At 33.8% G+C, this 22,017-nt stretch overlaps 3 protein-coding genes across 3 annotated transcripts; 1 reads left to right on the plus strand and 2 right to left on the minus strand.

Annotated features, from left to right (window-relative positions):
* Positions 1 to 466: 466 nt before the first annotated feature.
* On the minus strand, positions 467 to 1,285 carry LOC133039160 (uncharacterized). Its single transcript, XM_061117988.1, has one exon. It carries the CDS (start codon positions 1,283 to 1,285, stop codon positions 467 to 469), a length of 819 nt encoding a protein of 272 aa, XP_060973971.1.
* A 10,201-nt stretch (positions 1,286 to 11,486) lies between these two features.
* Positions 11,487 to 13,866, plus strand: LOC133028956 (protein SRG1-like). The gene is made up of 4 exons (XM_061117080.1): positions 11,487 to 12,108; positions 12,260 to 12,507; positions 12,611 to 12,938; positions 13,463 to 13,866. Exons 1-4 carry the CDS (start codon positions 11,863 to 11,865, stop codon positions 13,697 to 13,699), a joined length of 1,059 nt encoding a protein of 352 aa, XP_060973063.1. The 5' UTR covers positions 11,487 to 11,862; the 3' UTR covers positions 13,700 to 13,866.
* Positions 13,867 to 15,706: 1,840 nt separating this feature from the next.
* On the minus strand, positions 15,707 to 18,166 carry LOC115724456 (jasmonate-induced oxygenase 4). The gene is made up of 4 exons (XM_030653745.2): positions 17,566 to 18,166; positions 17,150 to 17,397; positions 16,531 to 16,858; positions 15,707 to 16,266 (listed from the first exon to the last, which is right to left on the minus strand). The coding sequence occupies exons 1-4, from the start codon at positions 17,767 to 17,769 to the stop codon at positions 16,024 to 16,026; spliced, it is 1,023 nt and encodes a 340-aa protein (XP_030509605.1). The 5' UTR covers positions 17,770 to 18,166; the 3' UTR covers positions 15,707 to 16,023.
* Positions 18,167 to 22,017: the final 3,851 nt, after the last annotated feature.

The raw sequence follows: 22,017 nt of genomic DNA on the forward strand, positions 1-22,017 counted from the left end.
TTAATCAATTATCCAAGAAGAAAAAAAAATAAATTTTAGGACAAATAAAAATAACAAAAGAAAGGACTTATTTTATAGTGTATATGTAATGTTCCACTTTACTTTATAAACAATGTGGGATTATTAACAAAAGTAAGATTAGTGAGTACTCATGTTTTTTAGCACATTAATATAAAATTCTCAAAAAATTAGAAAAATAAAAACAAAAAATTCTAAAGAGCCACCTATACATTTGTGTGCTTTCCTTTATATAAATATATAGATTTATTCTATTTTTTTAAAAAATAAAATTAAAATATCTAACATTATAAGTTTATAACCTACCCATACCTATATAATACAACCCTAACGGAGTCAATTTTTTTTTCACTGCTGCTAATACTATTAATGTATATATATTCTCACAAGTCAAATTCTCTCTCCCTTTTCCACTCTTTTTCTTTTTTTTTGAAAGAAAGGGAGCCCACTAGAAAGAAAGAAGTTCAATAAGATTACAGGGGTCATCTCCAATCCAAATGGCTACTTCATCTAACCCTAGAGCTCGATGCGCAAGTTTATCAGCCAGGGTGTTAGCCTCGCGACGGACGTGAGACAGCCGAGCAGCAGGGAACTGAGACAAAGTATTCTTGATTTGACGAATAAGGTCACCAAACACCGAAATGTCTTCTTTATGGCGAGAGAGAGCATCAGTGATGGCTTTGCAATCCGTTTCCACCTCATGGACAAAAAAATGCTCTGTAAGGCACCAATGAAGCATAGAGAGGAGGGATTTTGCTTCCAGGGTAGGGACCGATCCTCCTCCGAAGTGAGGCTGGGCCAGGGCAGCTACCACCAAACCTTCGCTGTTTCTAATGATACCTCCGAAACCCGATTTCCGGTTGACCTTGGAAACTGCTGCATCCACATTTAGCTTGAGAAGACCTGCAGTTGGGGGGGACCAAGACGGTTGAACCAAATTCTGACCAGGGCGGGAGGAAGGCACAATAGTCTGCTGAGAGGAATGGTAGTCTTCCAGTAAGCTTTGACCCAAGTTGAGGATTGCATGATCAGGGTCGGGTGCTTGACCTTTAAGGGCTTTGTTCCTGTTGAACCAAACAAACCAAGCAGTACAAAGAAACAACTCGACATCTTTTTTGGTTAGAGATGTATATATCATATCAGCAATGTCGTGGAACAAAATCTCAGAAGAATGAGTAAAAATGTAATGATAAGAAGGCGTACCTTTCCAGACTCTTCTAATGCTCCGGCAGTAAAATAATGCATGAGAGACAGACTCATCCGACATTCCACAACGGTCACACTCCGGGGAATTAATGATTTTCCTTATGGCTAGGTTTTTTGCAGTGGGGAGGGTTGAATTTGTGGCTAGGAAGGCAAAGTGTTTTACCTTGGCAGGGAGGGCAAGGTGCCATAGGTTTTTCCACCAAGGCGAGGGGGAGGAGGAAGAAGGTATATCCGGGGGGGAGTGGAAGAGAGGCTGAGATGGTAACCTGATTTAGCCGAATAGACCCCAGATTGGGAGTGTTCCCATATGAACTCGTCTGGGTGGGGGTTCAGGGGGAGGGGAATGGAGAGGATTTGCTCAACCACATGAGGAGGAAATCAACTTTGCAAGCTAACGAGGTCCCAGGAAGAAGAAGGAGAAATGAAAGAAGCTACTTTATCGGGGACAGGGGCAAGGGTAGGGACCTGACGAAGACCCGGGATCCAATGATCACGGATCGTAGAAGTGTTCTGCCCATTTCCAATTTTTGAGACTAAACCTTTGTGCAACAACTCTTTTCCCCAGCAAATGCTCCGCCAGACAAACGAAGGTGAGTGCCCTATCGAACTATCAAGAAAAGATGAGTGAGGAAAATACCTAGCAGACAAGATTTTTGACACCGTTGAGTTTGGCTGTTTGAGGATGCGCCAGGCTTGCTTAGCAAGTAAAGCTTGATTGAAGTGGACCATGGAGCAAAAACCTAAGCCACCATCCTTCTTGGAGCGACAGAGTTTTTTCCAGCTTTGCCAGTGAGTTTTAGGACGGTTGTTATCATTGACACCCCACCAGAAATTGGCCATAACAGATTCGAGAGAGTGACAGGTGGCAACCGGAAGACGAAAGCAAGACATCGAGTAAGTGGGGATGGCTTGGATAACAGATTTAAGCAGAGTTTCCTTACCCCCTTTTGAGAAGACTTTATTCTTCCAATTGTGAAGGTGACCCCAGACCTTGTCATGCAGGTAATGGAACAATTGCTTTTTTGTTCGTCCAATGTGCTGTGGGAGACCAAGATATTTTTCAAAGGAAGATCGCACTGGGATGCCCATAAAGTCGGAGATTAAAGTTTGATCCCTAAGCTCAACATTAGGGGAAAAGTACAAAGAAGATTTTTGGAAATTAACCTTCTGGCCCGTGGCCCTCTCGTAGGCCTCAAGCACCTCTTTGATGGTATTACAAGAATTGATGGTGGCTTGACAGAAGAGGAAGCTGTCATCCGCAAAGAGGAGATGAGAAATAGCAGGGGCTCTTCTCGCTACTTTAAAACCGGAAAGGGCTCTCCTACTTTCTTGCTGGTGCAAGAGGGAGGAAAAACCTTCCGCACAAAGCAAGAAAAGGTAGGGAGAAAGGGGGTCGCCCTGTCGAATGCCCCTGGAAGGGCTGACACTGCCTAAGACTTTGCCATTCAGATTGAATTGGAAGGATGCAGTGGAAATGCAGGCATGGATCAAATGGACAAACCTGGGGGGGAATTGAAATTTCCTAAGGATAGCAACAATGTAAGGCCATTCCACTCTATCAAAGGCTTTGGCCATGTCGAGTTTGATCGCCATCCATCCCTTTTTCCCACGAGTCTTGAGTTTGATAGAGTGCGCAACTTCCTGGGCTATAATGATATTATCAGAGATGAGCCGGCCTGGGAGGAAAGCACTTTGGTTCAGTGAGATTAGAGAATTCAAGACAAGTTTCAACCTATTGGCAATGGTCTTGGAGATGATCTTATATATGATGTTACAAAGACTGATAGGCCGAAACTCAGAGATGAACTTAGGTTGCTTAACTTTAGGAATGAGAGTGATGAGGGTGTTATTTAGAGGGGCCACATTTGCGCTTCCATTGAGGAAGCTGGAGGCAGCTTCGAGCACTTCTCTCCGAACAACATGCCAGTTTGCTTTGTAAAAATGAGAGTTGAAGCCGTCCGGGCCTGGGGCTTTGTCCAGGGGAAGCTGGAAAAACGCTTTTTCAATTTCATCCAAGGAGAAAGCCTCGCTTAAGAGGGACTTATCAGCGTCAGAGAGAGAGCTGCTAATGCCCTCCAAGGCTAAATTCATGTCAGAGTCGGTGGGGTTTGATGAGGTGAAGAGATGGTCGAAATGAGACTCAATTTCTCGAATAATGCTTTCCTCATCAGAGATCATACCTCCATTTTGCGTATGGAGTTGGTGAATTTTGTTGGTTTTCTTCCTTTGGGAAGCAAAACGGTGGAAGAACTTCGTGTTCTTATCCCCTTGAGCTAACCATTGGGTGCGAGCGCGTTGTTTCCAGTAAGCTTCTTCCTTGTAGAGTAAAGCATCAAGCCGGGATTGGAGATCTTTTATAGTAGCAATAGTACGGTCGTCCCAAATAAGGGTAGACCGGGCCAAATCTAACTCCTTCTCCAGCTTACTGATTTGCTTTTTGAACTGGAAATTTTTTTTGTGGTTCCAATTGTTTAGCTTTTGAGCACACGAGGATTGGGTAGCAATGAGACTGGGGATAGCTTCCTCTGAGGTCGAGGGATTAGTCCAAGAGTGGTTGAAGATTCTATCCCAATTTGGGTCCTGTAACCACACATTCTCAAAAAGGAACCTCTTACTATGGTCCCTTGGCCGATTCCCCGGGGTCGGGGATGTGGCGAGTTCCAAAGCTCTGTGGTCAGACCCAAAAAAACCCAAGTGGGTAAGAGTGGCATCGGGGAAAAGATTTTCCCAATGACTGTTGATTAATCCCCAGTCCAGCCGTTCTTGAATATTTTTAGGATGGGCCACACTGTTGTTCCAGGTGAGCAAAGGCCCCTCGGGGTCAACTGGGGAGAGGTTGAAGGTGTCCAGCAACTGTCTGAAGTCCAGAGAAGGGCCCCTGTTGGGGTTACCCCCTTGCTTATCATGGGAGAAAAGGAAAGCGTTAAAATCCCCAATGAGAAGCCAAGGGTCTCGGGGATTGTTCCGACCTATCCTTCTCAGAATTTCCCAAGTGTGAGGTTTGAGAGAGTCAACAGGAGAACCGTAAAAACAAGTAAGATGGAACGAAACATTAGAAGAGGCACATGACACACAGCAATCGAAATGACTAATAGATTGAGAACATAGAGTAACGTTTACATCATTAGTCCATAACAAAAGCAAGCCCCCGCTTCTACCAACCCTAGGCATTTCTAAGCCCGAATCAAAATGGAGCTTGGATTTTACATAATTAATAGCATTCTTTACAAGCCGAGATTCCATAATAAATAAAATAGTAGGACTACTAGTAGACACTAAACGGGAGAGATTCCGGAATGCACGATCACTCCCTATTCCACGTGCATTCCAGCTCACAATCTTCATGGAGGCGGGCAGGCCTGCTCGGGGCCGAGGCCTGCCATACTAGTAGAGACTTCGCTGGCTTGCGGATTCTCGGAGCGGGAACGCTTGATTTGGTGCTAAGCTCCCCATTGACCATTTCAGTCTGCCTTTTGAACTTGTCTTTTGTGTCGGGCTTGTTTCTTTTCCTTGAGGCTTTCGAGCTTGAGGGGGTGGTCGCACCAGGTTAGTAGGTAAGGTTCATGGCTTCGAGTTTTTTGCTTGTGTCTAGAAGGGGAAGGTTTTCTGGGAGTGGGACATGACAGTATTTGGAGCTAGTGGAATGGGAGCTGCTAGAGTTTTGGGGTGTGATAGTGTGGCTCGGGTTAGATATGGGAGAGGCTTTTTGGACGCTGGAGTTACTCATTGTGGCATTAAGGATAGCGGTGTAGGAGGGGTTGATGGTCTCGGGCTGGGTGCAAATGGGTTGGATGGTGTTTGTGTTCGCATATGTTTCAGTTTGGGTCATGGGAGGGGGGTTTTGGATATAGGGCGTGGGGCCGGACTTGTATAAGCCTACTTGTTGGGTTTGCCCGTGAGAAGGACCTTGCTCCAGAGAGCCGTAAGTGGGAAAAGGAGGAGCTGTCTCCAGGAAGGCAACACAAACAGAGCTAGCTGGGTTTGAGGTCATAAAAGCTGCCATCGGGGGGGGGGGGGGGGGTTTGCAAAGTTGAGCTGATCATGGCATAACAAAGTGTTAGTAGAAACCTTAACTTTACCGGTGATAGTTTTGATATCATACCTTAGTTCCGGGGGGAACGGGGCTTCATCACAGGCTTTCATATAATCCATGCATCCTTTGTTGTAGCTGTGCCCCATTCTACCACAGAAGAAACAGATATCCGGGAGGTTTTCATACTTCAGCTCGAGCCAAACAACTTTGTTAATGCCAGAGAAGTGGATAGGTAATCCCCGTGGCAAAGGACGAGCCACATCGAACATGACCCTAAGCCGAAAGTAGGGACCCCAAGTTTCGCGGAGTGAAGGCCGATAGATTTCCAATAAGTGGCCAAGGGAGGATGAGACAAGCCCCGCCAACTCTTCGGAGCGTTTGAGAAAAGGAGTATTGAACACTTGAACCCATAGAGGGATTTTGAGGAGGCTATCCCCATTGAGAACATCCAAGGAATTGGGGATGTCCATAAGGATTGCTTGGTTGAGGTAAGTCCAAGGTTGCTGCAACAAAACCTGACGTCGGTCCCCGTCACAGCCAAACTCAACGAGGAAAAGACCATTGGAGCGGTCAGATATGGTCACGGGATTGCGGAAAATATTATTCCAATCTTTGGTCATTTTTTCTATGAAGTTCTTACGGTTAAATGATTTAACCGTGTGAACCTTGATCACAAGAAACAGCGGGATAGGTTGAATCTCATTATCAGGGGTGTGTGTGGGGCTAGGTTCATGAAGAGTTTGAATGGTGCATTCGGTCTCTGTGAGGTTAAGAGCAACAGATAAGGAAGTGGTTAGCTCATCCATGATGCAAATGGACAGAAAAAGACTTAAATCTAAAAGGTCAATATAAATATGGGAGGACAGTGCAAACTGTAGGAAGGTGTGATATATGTCCCTGAGAGGAGGAAAATGAGACCAAAACAGAGATGATAAATGATATACTTGACCTAGAGTACACGTGAGACTAAAGACCTGGGGACTTTGAGCAACTGACCGAATTAAAGAGGGGCTGTATTGACCTGGAGATTTTATCAAATAGATAAACTTAACTATAATGCAACACCAGAACAGAGAGCTAAATGGATCGGTGGGGGAGACACTTGGGACTAAATGCAAAACAAGATTCAAGAGTATGTGAGGGATAAGAGGCTTTGAGCTGCTACAGTGAAAAATATGTATATCTAAGTAAATACGGCTACTATAAAGACTCTTATGCAGAGAATAATTCTTAGGAGGAATAAAACTGTAAGTGCAAGACCAAACGAATGGTCTGCCCTTATATAGAAAAATCCTAGTGAAAAGGTTGTGAACCGATTTGGTAACTATCACTTCAGGAGCATTTACTTTCGAACAGAGTTGCTGCACAATAGGATTACAAAACGTACTAGGCAGATCACACTTACAGATTAGTATAAATGCTAACAGTTGAAAATTTTGGGCAAAAGGAATTATGACATTTTTGAAAATTATTATAAAAACATTTCCTTTACCCAAACTCCCTTTCAGAAATCGATTATGCAGAGGTAATTTAATGGGCAAGCTGAATTTATATCTAAAATAACCTAAAAAATACCCATTTCTCTGATGGGATTTGACAGGGAATAGGAAAAGGTGAAAGAAGGAGTTAATACCTGTAAGAGGCTGATTAATGCTTGTACGGTTTGGGCTTCTGGGAGACTGGCCGGAGTTATGGCTGAAGCGACTGGGGTGGTTGGGACAGGGCAGTTCGACGCGGCTGAGGCGGCTTGGGCGAGTCGAGCTATGCTGGGTGTCTATGGAAGACGAGTCGGAGCCACCTAGATCGATAGATCTGGGGCTTGAGAAAGATTCCACCGAATGGGAACGCAGAGGGGATGAGTGTGAACTCATTGGGGACGAAGGTGAGGGTCTGTTCAGACTATGAATGTCGAGAGGGAGAAGAAGAAGAGTCTGGAAGTCCATATTCACCAATTTTTCTCCCTTTTCCACTCATCATTTAGCAAAAGTGGATTTACAGTTCCACTCTATCAGTATTTAAAGTTCTATCTTGAGATTCATATTTCATAATTATGTGTGAGGTAAGACTTTAGTTTTTTTCTTCTATTTTTTCTTTTCTTGTGTTAATGCATATATTCTTCATTTATCTCTAATCCTATTTATTTTTTTTTTGTTCTATTAATTCTTGAGCAGTAGCATAAATATCAATGGCCATCATCAATACCTCAATTTTTAATTGTATTTTCAATATTCTCTCTACTTCTTCTTTTTCTATTTCTTTATAGATTTTTAATCTTTCTCTCTCATCAAATATATCTCCATAATTTAGAGAAATACAGACTTTTTTTTTTATGTTAGACAACTTGACCGTCCTCGATGACTTCGAATTATTTATAATTTATTCATTAGCATAAATTATTGAAATATTTGCACCAATAACTATTATTATTAAATTATTTAAGAATTTACCCTTACCTATTTTAATACTCACAATTTAGGCATTTCTTTTTTATAGGTATACCAATGTATATTTATTGCTTCTCTCTCTTAAACTCTGCCTACATGCTAGCGTTTTTTTTTTTTCTTTTTCTAGACAGTAGCTTTTTTTTTTTTTTCTAATAAAAATCTTATTTTTTCAAAATAACAGTAAACTAGGTTGATCAAATATTTTTTTTTTACATTCTATTCTTTTTTTTTTTTTATTATTTTACATTCTTTTTTGTTTTTTAATCTAATTAGTAGTTTTAGAAAAAAAATAATTATATGTATCAACGTGAATTGTATTTATGAAATTTTCTTAGACCATTTTATTGTTTTCAATACCGCTACACGCCTACTAAAATTAAAAATTAACCATATGTTTTTCTTTTACATTTTATTGACTCTCCTAGTTGATATACAATCAGATTTTTTTTTAAAAAAAAAATTATGTGAATAAACGACACAAATTGTTATTATTCTCACTTTCTTTATTTTTTTTTATTTCAAAAGTTTTTTCAGCCACGCAATTTATTATTTGGACACAAAAATTACACTATTATAATCTATTTTTTAAAGTGATCATTTTGACATGTTAGAAGCATATATTTTTCTGCTACAAAAAAAAAATGACTAAAATTAAAAGTTAGACTAAGGTTTCTTAAACAACAAAATAACACACTATAATTTAAAATCTAAACAAGAAATTATAAGTCTCCTCCAATATTTATCTTTTTACTTTTTTTTTCCTTTTTGTTTACTTCTTCTTTTTCTGACATTATTATCTTCTTCATTTATTTATTAATTTGTTTTTTTGAAAAAATCTTCTTCATTTATTATTATTTTTTTTATTATTCTTTTTCTCTAAATTTATTATTTCTCTTAGTTTTTTTTTATTTTTCCTCTAACATTTAGATATCTCTCTTACATTTTAGTACGTGTTAAAAGAAACTTTTTTGTTCCTTTTTTATATTTTGTAACAAAAAGTAATAAAATTTAAAATTTAATAAACTTTAACATATCAAGTAACATCATAACTTAACTTAAAGTCTTTTGTTATTTTGTATTTAAAAGTTAAAATATAGTATACTAATAATAAATTTATTTAATAAAAAGAATTTAATATGTTAATAAAAAAAGAGTAATTTGCGGCAAAACCCCCTCAACTATCAATTTACTTGCAAAAAACCATCTAACCTCATATTTTGGTGGGAAAACCCTCCAAAGTACTGTTTCGTTTACATTTTTAAGGTGTCGTCTATTCAGCCTCCTTAAGTCTTAATTTTGCCCACGTGGCAATGACAGGTCAATAAAAAATTATCCTACGTGGCCATATTTTACAAAATAAAAATTAAAATAAAAACAAAAAATTTAAGAGTAATTTGCGGCAAAACTCCCTCAACTATCAATTTACTTGCAAAAAACCATCCAACCTTAAAGTTTTTTGGATGGTTTTTTGCAAGTAAATTGATAGTTGAGGGAGTTTTGCCGCAAATTACTCTTAAAGTTTTATTTTTATTTTGTAAAATATGGCCACATAGGATAATTTTTTAGTGACTTGTCATTGCCACATGGGCAAAATTAGGAGCTGGACAGACGGCATCTTAAAATGTAAACAGAATAGTACTTTGGAGGGTTTTCCCACCAAAATATGAGGTTGGATGGTTTTTTGCAAGTAAATTGATAGTTAAGGGGGTTTTGCCGCAAATTACTCATAAAAAAACTTATAAAGTTACCAAATAGTATCTAAAACATAATAGAATTAGTTACAATATGAAAATTATTATATATATTAATTTTAAAGTTGTCTGATCAAAATAAGCAACCAAATGTGTATGAGAAAAAAATTATCTTGAATTAATTTTTTTCTAATAAAAAGTAACTAATTGATATATTATTTACATCAAAAGCAACCAAAAGGTTGCTTTTTTTAAAATTTGCAAAACACTAAAATTTCTGGAAGCGAGATTTTTTTATTTTTTTCAATTTTCGGTAATTATTTTATATTTCGGTATTTATGCTGACGTGGCAATCGGTATTTGTGCAAATAATTTTCTTAAAGGTATTTTTATAAATAAAATCAATTTTAGGTATAATATTGAAAAGACCCCTAAATTATTTGATGTAAAAAAATTAATTTTTTTTTACTAATAGGCTCTTGAGATTCAAGAAAAGTAATAGCTATGCTCATTCTCATATGGTACTCTCCAATCTCCATTATATTTCTATCTCTCTATATAATTATTTTTAGTACATTTTTTTCCTCAAAAAGATACACATAACACATAGACATATTTTTGATTTTTACTACGGGAGATTTTAATATACATTTCAATCATGACTTGTGATAATATATATTCATTATGTATTTATTTTAAATTCTTATCGTATAAAGTTTAAATCATACGGGAATCAATGTATTCTATCTGATTCATTTTAACTGAATACATTCTTAATAATAGGTTTTTTTTAATCAAATTTTGTGTTATTTTACAATATTCACTTTTTTTTAATTCATCGTTTAATTTTTATTTATTTTTTTGTCAATAATCATAAGAAAAATATCAATTTCACAAATCTATATATAAATATAAATTATTGTTTATTCTGTTTATTTTTTTTAAGTTTATCATATGGGTAAATACTATTTTAGATTTTTGTAAAAGTTACCGATTAGACTCTCTATTTTGCTAACCCTGTATTTTCTAAAATGGTAAAAATATGACACAGAGCTTAATTTTTGACAACTTTTTTTTAATATAACCAACTTGAAGACAATTCCTAACACGAATAGATACAGAAAATATAAATAATTTTGTCATAACACATTTAGATCAGATTAATTATTAAATTTTTATTTCACAAAAAATCAGTTCAAAGTCCTATTTGCCAATTAGTAACTTTTACAAAACACATATCCAAAATAGTATTTACCTTTATAATATTGTTATCTAATATATCTCATAATATATTTTGTTTCAGCAAATGATAATAAAAAATTTTGTATTTCATTTACATAACTTCTTAGACTTTTAAATTTAGAATTTTTTTTAGCTAAAATAGCTTTACTACCTCTATTTAAATACAATGAGGCTATAAATGAGATACAATAATGATAGTTATTTTAAAATTATATAAAGAGTTTTCTATAAATTTATTGTATTCTTTCTGTTTTAGATCTCTATTTTGTGTAAGAATTGTTCAATTTTTAATTTTCTTCACTATAATGTACATTTAAATAAATTATGTGCTTTTTTATTTTATATAAGAAATTGTATGATATTTTGTTAAAAAAAAATTATTTAGAGTTTTCTATATTGATTTACTATTTTTTAATAAACACATATTTTTTTTGAAAAAAGTTATACATAGAAATAAGTTTAAAATTATTTGATACTAATTTTATTGTTCAATTAATATTTATATAATAATTTAACTGCCGCACGGCGTGACCTGCTTACTAATTTATTCTAAAGGAAAAACACTTAGTCTAGTCTTGATATATATCAACAAAAAAGTTCTTTTGCATTGCTACCCCTAGAATTATTTTCAAAATTTAATATTATTCCTAAAGATCAGAAAAACTATTAAAATATACATCAATATATTATATAGTGAAAGTTATGAGACCAATGAAAAACGGGTTGCAATAGGTAAAGTAGAAAAAAAAAATAAAAAAACAAAACATGGGTACAGTTGAAATTTGTATTGTCCCATGTGAAAGTGTGTGAAACTTTAAATTAAATGATCATTGGAGACTATACAACTTGTAGTATTTAAAGTAAAACTTCCACATATATATAAACTATAAAATTATAATAAGGAGACAATACAAACAAGAGTACTCCAAACCTTACACACCTTGCTTTCCATAAGGATGCCAAAGTCTTCATCAATGAAATGACAGTAGCACAGAGTTGAACATTATTAAAGCTATCAAACTCTTCTTATATGAAGTTCAACAAGCCCATAAGGCTCTTCATAAAAATCTCACCTTTATACATAAAAATATCATTGAAGAAAAGCAAAATACAAAAACAGTATACACTTTCTATGTGAAAGCTCATACGTGTTAAAAGTTAATTGCTCAGAAACTCAGTAACGCTCTTTATAAAAATCTCATCTATATAAAAGTAAGAGAGCTTGGATATGAGCAACAAGTTCATAGCTCCAACAATGGCTGGCTTGGTTCTTCCACATGAAGAAGTATCTCAAGGAATTGACATGAATAGAGATGACCCACCTAAGGAATTCTTCGTCAAAGAGAGTGCTTTTGGTGCTGTGGATTCATCTCCACCATTGATTCCAATTCCAGTCATTGATTTAAGTATGCTCTCTACAGAAACTGAGCTGGAGAAACTAAGATCAGCTCTCAGCACATGGGGATGCTTTCAGGTTTGTTTCTGCATCTTTTTCATGAAAAAGAAAAAAAGAAGCTTGTTTTAGGTACTTTTGTTCTGTTTTTTTTTTCCTTTTAATTTTGAATTCTAGAACCTTATACACAGAAATGATTTGACTTTCTTTTTTTCTTTTCTTTTCTTTTCAGGCAATTGGTCATGGGATTTCAAGCTCATTCTTGGACAAGGTGCGTGAGATGGCAAAAGATTTCTTTTTACTTCCAATGGAAGAAAAAGAAAACTGTTTTCGTGAAGCTTATAATAATGAAGGGTTTGGTAGTGATGTAGTACTTTCCAAGGGCCAAGTTTTTGACTGGTGTAATCGTTTGTTTCTCATGGTTTTCCCTGAAAATCAAAGAAAAGTCAATTTTTGGCCAGAGAATCCGAAAGATTTTGGGTAATAATATTCACTCTCTTCTCACATGGGTTTCTTTGTGAGCCCAAAACATCAAATTTTACTACCCATAAACCATATTTTTTTTTTATTGATTTTCTTGCAGAGAGACTTTGATTGAATACACCATGAACATAAGGTCTGTTAGGGATGTTGTGTTTAAGGCCACAGCAAAGTCACTGAATTTAGAAGAGGATATCTTCTTAAAGCATTTTGGAGAGAAATCTACCATGCGAATAAGAGTCAATTTTTACCCTCCTTGTCCAAGAACTGATAAGGTTCTTGGGCTCAAACCACACTCAGATAGATCAGGAGTAACTGTTCTTTTACAAGACAAAGAAGTTGAAGGTCTTCAAGTTTTCAAAGACAATCAATGGTCTAGAGTTCCTGTCATACCTCATGCTCTTATTGTCAATCTTGGTGATCAAATGGAGGTGAGATAAAGACACCTAAATGTTTGACAAATGGTATTAAAGTAAAATATGTGTATTCTGTAAAGAAGATGAGAAGTGCTACCGTCAAGTTCCTATTACAATCTTTTAGTCAACCTTCATGCTTGAAAACACATATGTTGGAATATTTTTTTTTACGGGATTGTTTGTTATGCTTGCAACATTATCCCTGTAAATTTTTGAAAAATTTCGAATAGTTTACCATGTCGAAAATACGTTTGAAGTTTTTTGAACGCTCGTGATAAACTGGAATATCAGGAACTCTGTTATCGGTACTATAAACTATTCGAATTTTTCAAAAATTTATAGGAATGATACTGTAACTATAAAGATTACCGCTATGAAAAAAAATTTGAAAAAAAATATTTCGACATGTAATTTCGAACGTGGAAGTTAACTAAGAAGTTGTAATTAGCACTCCTCTACAATAATTGTTGTGAAGTGAATTTATTTGTGATTGGATTTCAGAGATCTATTTTCTTTATGTTTAATTCTTTTGGTTGCAGATAATGACTAATGGAGTAATGAAGAGTCCAGTTCATAGAGTGACAACAAATGCAGAGCATATGAGAGGATCTGTAGCTGTGCTTATTGAACCAGATATTGAAGAAGAGATTGGACCAGTGGAAGGATTGGTAAATGAGGAGAGACCAAAGATGTATAAAACTGTCAAAAACTATGGTCATTTCAATTATACCTGTTTTCAGAAAGGTATAGTGCCTATTGATGCAGTCAAACTGTAATTTTCAGTTCCATTGCTTATATTGGCCTCCACATAACATTTTATTGTTAGCTTAAATAAAACCATTACTATATATGTTTGGTGGAACTGCTTTTATGGAACTTTGTTAGACATGTGTTAGTAATGACATTTTCAGTTTGTTAAATATTGTTTTTATTTTCATGTCTATTTATTTGGGTTAGTACCTACTCATTTATTTTATTATAATGTCATACTAAAATAGAATATTTGGTAATAATTAACCATTTAGAAAGATGAGGAAGAGAAAAAAAGAAATGATAAAAGAAAGTGACACATAGAAGCACAATTATAATATAATTATAAAATTTGGAATGTGGAATACATCTAATTAAAAAATAGAAATTATTTTTAGAAACAAGTTTATAATTCACTCTTAATGTATGTACAATTAATTTACGAGTGACTCTATTGCACTAAAGCTAAGCTTTAAATTGAAGGGTCAATAATGGCATAAAACTTAAAGTTTTAAGTTTATAAATAGCATAACTCAATGTTTATTTTTAGTGGTATAAATACTCAATATTTGTAAAACTTTAATCTTTTTATAATTTCGTCAGTACAGTCTCTAGGGGTGTTCATCAAACCGCTTAAACCGTACAAACCGTCCGCACTGCACCACACTGCATAAAAAATACAGTTTAAAATTTTTTGCAGTGCGATTGCAGTTTGCATTTTTACCAAAATCGTACGGTGCGGTGCGATTTACAATTTTGAATTTAATAATTACGGTTCAAGACCTAAGTCCCAGAGCCCCAAACCTCCATCAGACTTGTGCCAATACAATTTCTCACAAGTACACCATTGCAGATACTTCTTGTTCTCATTACCACCCCCACTAAAGACGTGCACAACCTATAAATCTCCTGGATTAAAGAAACGGAAAGCATAAAAAGATTCATAGAATATGTGGGGATAGAATGGACAATTTATTTAATAAGAACTTTCATGCCACCCTGCGAGAAGGAACGAGACTTCCAAGTAGAAAGTCTATTCCTTATCCTATTAAGGAGAGACTGAAAAAGACCCTTCTTAGTTTGACCTACGTAGCAAGGGAGACTAAGATAATTTCCATAACAAGCAACCAAAGTGACACCAAGAATGGCAGCCAGACGACCTTTATTCTTGTCAAAAACCCGAGAACTAAAGTAGATAAAACTTTTCAAAATTCACATACTGTCCAAAAGCGTTGACATACCAACTCAAAAGTTAGGCTATCATTAGCAAAACAACAAATTGGAGATACGAGGGCCAGTTAATTTGTTAACAGAAGTGTGGTTTAGAAGTTTTGCCGTAAAAAAATAAGTGAATTGGAGGTTAGTTGTTAAAATAAGTAAAATTCACAATTAAATCATAAATAAATAATATCTAAAAATATAATATTAAAATATTATAACAGAAAAATATAGAAAAATTAAAAGTTTGAGATAAATGTCATGAGTACTTAGTACTTCTCTACATGCATCTTGAGATACAAATGAAGCTTTTTCAAAAATACACTCTCTCTCTCTCTCTCTCTCTCTCTCTCTCTCTCTCTCTCTCTCTCTCTCTCTCTCTCTCTCTCTCTCTCTCTCTCTCTCTCTCTCTCTCTCTCTCTCTCTCTCTCTCTCTCTCTCTCTCTCTCTCTCTCTCTCTCTCTCTCTCTCTCTCTCTCTCTCTCTCTCTCTCTCTCTCTCTCTCTCTCTCTCTCTCTCTCTCTCTCTCTCTCTCTCTCTCTCTCTCTCTCTCTCTCTCTCTCTCTCTCTCTCTCTCTCTCTCTCTCTCTCTCTCTCTCTCTCTCTCTCTCTCTCTCTCTCTCTCTCTCTCTCTCTCTCTCTCTCTCTCTCTCTCTCTCTCTCTCTCCACATTAAAATTTTCTTGTTACCACTTTATTTTTTGACCGATTCATTACAAATTTTTAGTTATTGAGATTGGTCTAAGGGTTTTACAAAAGTAGGCACTACCAATTTGAATTAATTTAGAAGTTTTGTTAAAACCATACTTTGAAAACTTGTGATTTAGACTACAGTCTAATTAAATGAGAGATGAAATAAGCTACTAAGTATGCATGTCTTAATATTGTGTTACATTCTTACACTCCTTATAAAGAAACAAGTATTAGTAGAATCCAAAGAAATTGGCACAATATAGAAGTAGTTTTACCGTCCTAAAGAATTGGCATTGAAAACAAGCAATATGTTTCCTATGTAAGCTGCATCATCTTATTTTTGATACCTCACAAATATTATAGGAAAACATAAAAAGAGCTAAAATAGAAGTCAACAAAGAACATATTATTAAGTTTCTTAATTATAAGAGATGGGAGTGTTAGTCTTGGATTTTTGATGCTTCCATTGGCCTCCTCCCCTGCTGATAGTATTGGAAATAAATGTCAACATAGTTTTTGACTGGTCTGTACAATCTGGGTCTTGATTCGTCGATCAGCCCTTCGAAAGGTCCAATCTCTTTATCCGGCTCTGGCACATAAAAGACAGCCAAAGAAATCCTCTCCCTTTCTGAATTTGTCAACACTTTATGTAGCGGGCTCTTAAACGCTCCATTACTCGATATCTGCATTAGTACAGAGAAACCACCACCATAGTTCAACTGTTAAGTAATGGTTAAATCAAGACTTAGTCTATTGTAAGCAAACACTTTGCATTAGTAGACAATAGTTAATTACTTTGTAGTTATTTTGGTTACTTTTGCTATGTTGTTGGAAGTTAGTTAGAGTTAGTTAATGTGACTATTGGATTATATGTTTGGTCATGTTCAATACAAAGACAGCTACTCCACTATTTTGCATAGGTTTGGTTGTTATGAATAAGTGATTACCTCAGCTTGATCACCAACATTAACCAGAAGAGCCTCAGGAATGATAGGAGCTTTGAACCACTGGTTGTCTTTCAAAATCTGCAGACCCTCAACCGATTTGTCGGGCAAGAGAAGAGTGATCGCCGACCCATCTGCATGTGGTTTGCAACCAACAATAAGGTCGGGCCTTGGACATCTCGGGTATAGGGTGAACCTTTCATAAAGTTTTGATCTTTTCCCATACTGCTCCACAAAACAATTCTCTTCCAAGTTCAGTGACCTTGCCATGGCCTTAAGGATAACCTGGCTTATTGATTGAATCTTCACAGAATATTCATGTGTCATAGACCTGTAAATTCAATCAATATGCCTCAATACTTGACATGTCAAAACATCTTTATAGCTAAAAGGAATAAGGTGAACTTGTATTGAAACTTATCACTTAAACACTAACTGGTGTGTGCCACTTTATCATCTCAGAAGTTTTGGCTAAGATCATTCTCAAGATCAAATCAAAACAATAATATTGTGCCTAAATCAAAAGGGGTTTCAGTGATAACAATATTTAACATGTCAATGAAACTTTTTAGCTAGATGGATAGTAAAACTAGTATTGAGACTTCCATAGCAATGTTCTTACCGAAAATTTTTGGGATTTTCAGGCCAATGTTTGAGCTTCCTCTGATCTTCAGGGTATATAACAAGGTAGAGACGGTCACTCCAATCAATTTTTTGTTGATCTGAAAGAACCATGTCATTCCCATACCCTTCAATATCGTTTTCTTCTCTCAAGTATTTCTGCTTCTCTTCCAATGGAAGATGGAAAAATTCTTTTGTGATTTCACGCACTTGATTCAAATATTCAAGTGACATACCATGGTTTATTCCCTAAAAAAACCCACGATAAACAAACCTTGAGCTTTGATTAACCATGGTTAGAGTCATAGCCAGCCAGAAATACTTAAAGGGCAGTCCCATAAGATTTTATTTCTTAACATATCAGTTTCAATTATTGATCTTTGGATAATTTATGACATGGGTTGTTAGATTTCATACCTGAAAGCAACCAAAGTTGGTGAGAGCTGAGTTGAGCTTCTGAAGCTCTTGTGCAGAAGTAGCAAGAAGACCAATATCAACAACTGGAATATCCATGACTGGGACATCTGTAGATCCACCATGACCATCTTTGTACAAAAAGTTTTCAGGTACTTGTTCTCCTTGGAGAGCCAATTCTTGTACAGATTTTGGAAGAGACCCCATTGGAAATGGTTAGTGAAGGATGAGTTTTCACGTTCAGCTAGCTGCTTTCTCCTTAATTTGGAAGTTTGTTTTTGGTAAGGCTATTTGAACTTTTATAATCTGCTTTCGAAAATGGTTTGGTTGATTGTGACTTTTGAAAAGGTTGTTCTTCAGATACTACTAGCTCAAGGAGGAAATCACAAAAATGGAAATCGCAATTGGAATTGGAATTTTACTTTTATGGTATATAAATATTTTTGTGGATCCTGTATGTACTGTTTTCTAGAATTCAAGTTGGGATATCATATTCAATTATAGCCCAAAAAACTAATAATATATATATATATATATATCGATTCTTGCACATTTTTCCAAAACAAATCTAAAAGTCCATTCAAAATCCAGAGGCCATTAAAAATTCAAAATCTACAGAGGCCATTAAAAAAAATATAAATGTTAAGGAGCACTAGTGGTGTTTATTAACTTTTTATGTGTTAATATTGTTATTAGTCTGATTAAGTATTGAGTCATATATAATTTAATATAATAGTTTTTTAGAAGTATTACTAGCCAATCGTAATGTATTATATCAAGAAGGTACTAAACACTATTAGTGTCTAATAGCAATGTTCTAAAAAAAAATTGTAATACTAATTTTTCTCACAAATTCCAGCTAGCATTACTTATAAACGGACAAATATATAATATATATCCATTAAATTATTTAATCATACCAACAATTAATGTGTTACATATCTTTCACATTATGAATTAAAAACAAAGTAGTCTAACTTTTTTTTTTAAGAAAAAAAAAAAGTAGTGTAATTGTTAAAATGTTTTTCAAAGAAAAAATATCCTCGTAAGCCACAAAATGTACTTTGTCTTTTTGATTAAACCACAAAATGTACTTTGTCGTTTATTCTTTTTTTTTTTTTTTTTTTTGGATAAAACTGTTGTTTATTCTACTTGAAATATCGTTTTGATGTGAAATGTGATCATCAGTGACGAAATACTAATTTAGTTCTGACTGACCGCCACCGCAAAAGGAGACTTTCTTCAATGATTATCCAACCAAAGGACCTCACCATTTTTATAATCTTAAAAACTTTTATAATTTTACAATATTTTCAGTTGTACTCTCTAAATATGTTTATTTTTACATTAAAAATTTAATTTACTCAATTTATTACAAAAAAATCCCTACACGCTTACATCATCATTTTTACTTTTTCTCTTTCTTTTATTACAATTATACCACTTACACATCAATTCCATGCATGCAACTACGTCATTGATTGATGACTTATATCAATCACACCTTACATCATTCACTTATCTTATTCTCTTCTTCCTTTTTCTTTTTTTATTATTTTCAATTTCTTTTCAGTTTTTTTTTTTAAAAAAAAATAAAACCTCCATAGCTGAACTCTTCTCCTCCCCCTTTGCCAAAGAAAAGTTCTAAAATGGAGTTGAAATCTGTAGCTAATAGGAATAAGATGATGACTCCGATTTTGCTTCTCAACTGTCGAAACGTGAGCGGGCTCCTCCTAAAAAAAATCAAAGGTTGCTGCCCAAGAAAAAATTCATCAAGATAATGCTCAAAAAATGATTAAGATGGAGCTGGTCTTCGATCTCAGGTTTGTTTTCGATTTCTTTTTCGTTTCCCCCCTTTTTGAAATTTTTTTCGTATTTGACATTAGTGTGTTTTGTGTTTATCGATTTTACTATTTTAGGTTTTTCATTTTAACATTTCTTTTAGTTTTGTTTGGTTTTTTAGGGCTTCTATTTTTTTAGTTTAATTTATTTGTTCTTTTTATGAGTTTTTCATTTTTGTTTGTTTAGTCTTAATTTCTGTTTTATTTTGTTGTTTTTTTTTTTCTGTTTTTGTTTTTCGAGATGTTTTATTGTTTTTCATTTCAGTTTCTTCATTTGATTATTTCTCATTTTGTAATAGTTTTTTCATAGTTTTTTAATAGTGTAAACACCTTCTGTATGTATTTTTTTTTTAATATGTTTTTTGTCTAGTTATTTCCTGTCCATTTTTATATCATCAATGGGTAACAATGAGATTTATCATGGATGTTGATGTTCAAAGAGTTTTTCCTGTATTTTAGTTTGTATACAGTTGTTTTGTAGTTTTATTATAGTTTTGCTACTTGCATATGTTATTTCATTATAAAACTAATACGCAACTATTTTGCACAAAACTTACTATATATAACTATTATATCTTAGTCCCCGTCAAATTAAATTCCTGCATAATATATAAACTAACATAAAACGATAATGCAACTATAAGGCAACCAAAACAAAAAATAAACTGACTTATACGTAACTGGTTGTACCTTAATTCGAATTTACTCTTCTTATTGTGTTTCTAAAAAAAAATATATATATATATATTGGAAACCAGTAATCAATCAAAATGCAACTGTATATAACGTAGATGTATTATTCATGAGGTTTTTTTTTAAAATTTTCACATCATACATTGTTTTGGATTTGGTGGGAGCTCCAGATCTGTTTGTTACAAATCTACATTTCATGAATATAGATTTCGATATTAGGGGGAGTTATTTTGATCGAATAAAATAGAAAACAAATGTGTAATTTCAGTTTCTTCACAGTTTTTCTGATTTTTTTTTCGTCATTTTCTGTTTAGATCATTGCAGGTCTTCTTTTCTAGTTGATTTCGCCAGAATTAATAGTTGTATTTTTATCGTTTTGGTTTCATTTTGGTTGTTTTGCGGTTTTGAAACGATCGCGGTATTTTCACCTTCATGGTTCGCTCTGTACAGCTGAAGGCTTAGTGAATGTGGTATTTTTGTAAATATTTGTATGTGGACTGTATAAATGTTTAATGGGCCGGCCCAAAGTATTTTTGTAATTTTTTTTCTTTTTTTATATTTTTCTATTTTTTTCCCTTTATTAAATACCTACAAAAATAAAGCTTTATAATAAAAAATAGATAAGAAGTTTTTATATTTCTATTTTCTTAATAATTTTTTAAATGGTATTTTAATTAAAAATATTATTATTTATAAAATTAATTTATATTTAATAAATTAAAATTATAAAATATTATTAAAATTTAAAATGATCAAATACTAACCATAATAGAAAGTATAATTGGAGCAACAATAATTAAAATGACTCTCTTTTAACTTTTTAGCTATTATAATTAAAAAAAAAAAATATGATTAGAGATGTTCTTAAAGAGCTAACTCACCAATTTTTCTATTCTCTTCTCCAAAGTATTTCAGCAAAATTATATTTTTTTTTATTTTACTCCACACATTTATATAATATTATATTCTTTATAATATTTAAATATTACATTTTTAAATATATTCTATCAATTAAAATAAAATAGAAAAATAAATAAATAAATAATAGATAATAGAAAAAAGAAAGGTAAAAAATAAGCTAAAAAAATTATTAAAAAATAAGCTGAAAATAAAATTACATAAAAATTTATATGCCCTATAATGGCTTACATTATTTTCTAAAAAATAACAACAACAAAATCCTACACCTAATTATACCACATAATTAACGATTCATCACCTCTCATACATTCACAATAATATAACCATGCATTCACATACATATCATATATATATCAATACATAAAATCTACACAACATTTAATGTATATACATTCATGGAATTACTCTTGATACCAATTATTACTCGTATGGTACTAAATTAGATACGTAACGCAAGAATTTCGTATTATTTGATTATCATTGTATCATATCCCAAAGGATCTTCAGATGTGTGCACATTAAATCAAAACATAAAATAATAAGTTTAGAATATATATCTCTTGAAGACTATCACGGTATCTTCAAAACTTTTTGTACGTTGTATCTCTTAATCTAGATGATGAGGATGATGCAATTGAACTCGCACTAGGGTCTTCTAAATAGATCCATCACACACAAGGAATAGTTAGGGATATTAAGATAAAGTGTATAATGTTGTTCTTGTTGAGTTCTCAATACATGAGCAAGAATAATTGAGAGAAAAATAATTTCTTTTCTTGCTCTCTCTATTTCCAAAATAGTTGTTAGTGTAAGTCTGATTTCTCAAATCATGCTTATATATATATATATATATTTATAGTAGTTAAAACTCTTTAATTAAATTATATTTAATTATTTAAATAAATAAATATTTATAATCGAATTCGGTTACTAATATTTATGAGGAAATCTTGTAACTACTTGAAAGAATATCTCAACAACTTTGTAATATCTTTAACCA

Source organism: Cannabis sativa, chromosome 6 (assembly GCF_029168945.1).
Source record: "Cannabis sativa cultivar Pink pepper isolate KNU-18-1 chromosome 6, ASM2916894v1, whole genome shotgun sequence".
In the NCBI taxonomy this organism is placed as follows: domain Eukaryota; kingdom Viridiplantae; phylum Streptophyta; class Magnoliopsida; order Rosales; family Cannabaceae; genus Cannabis; species Cannabis sativa.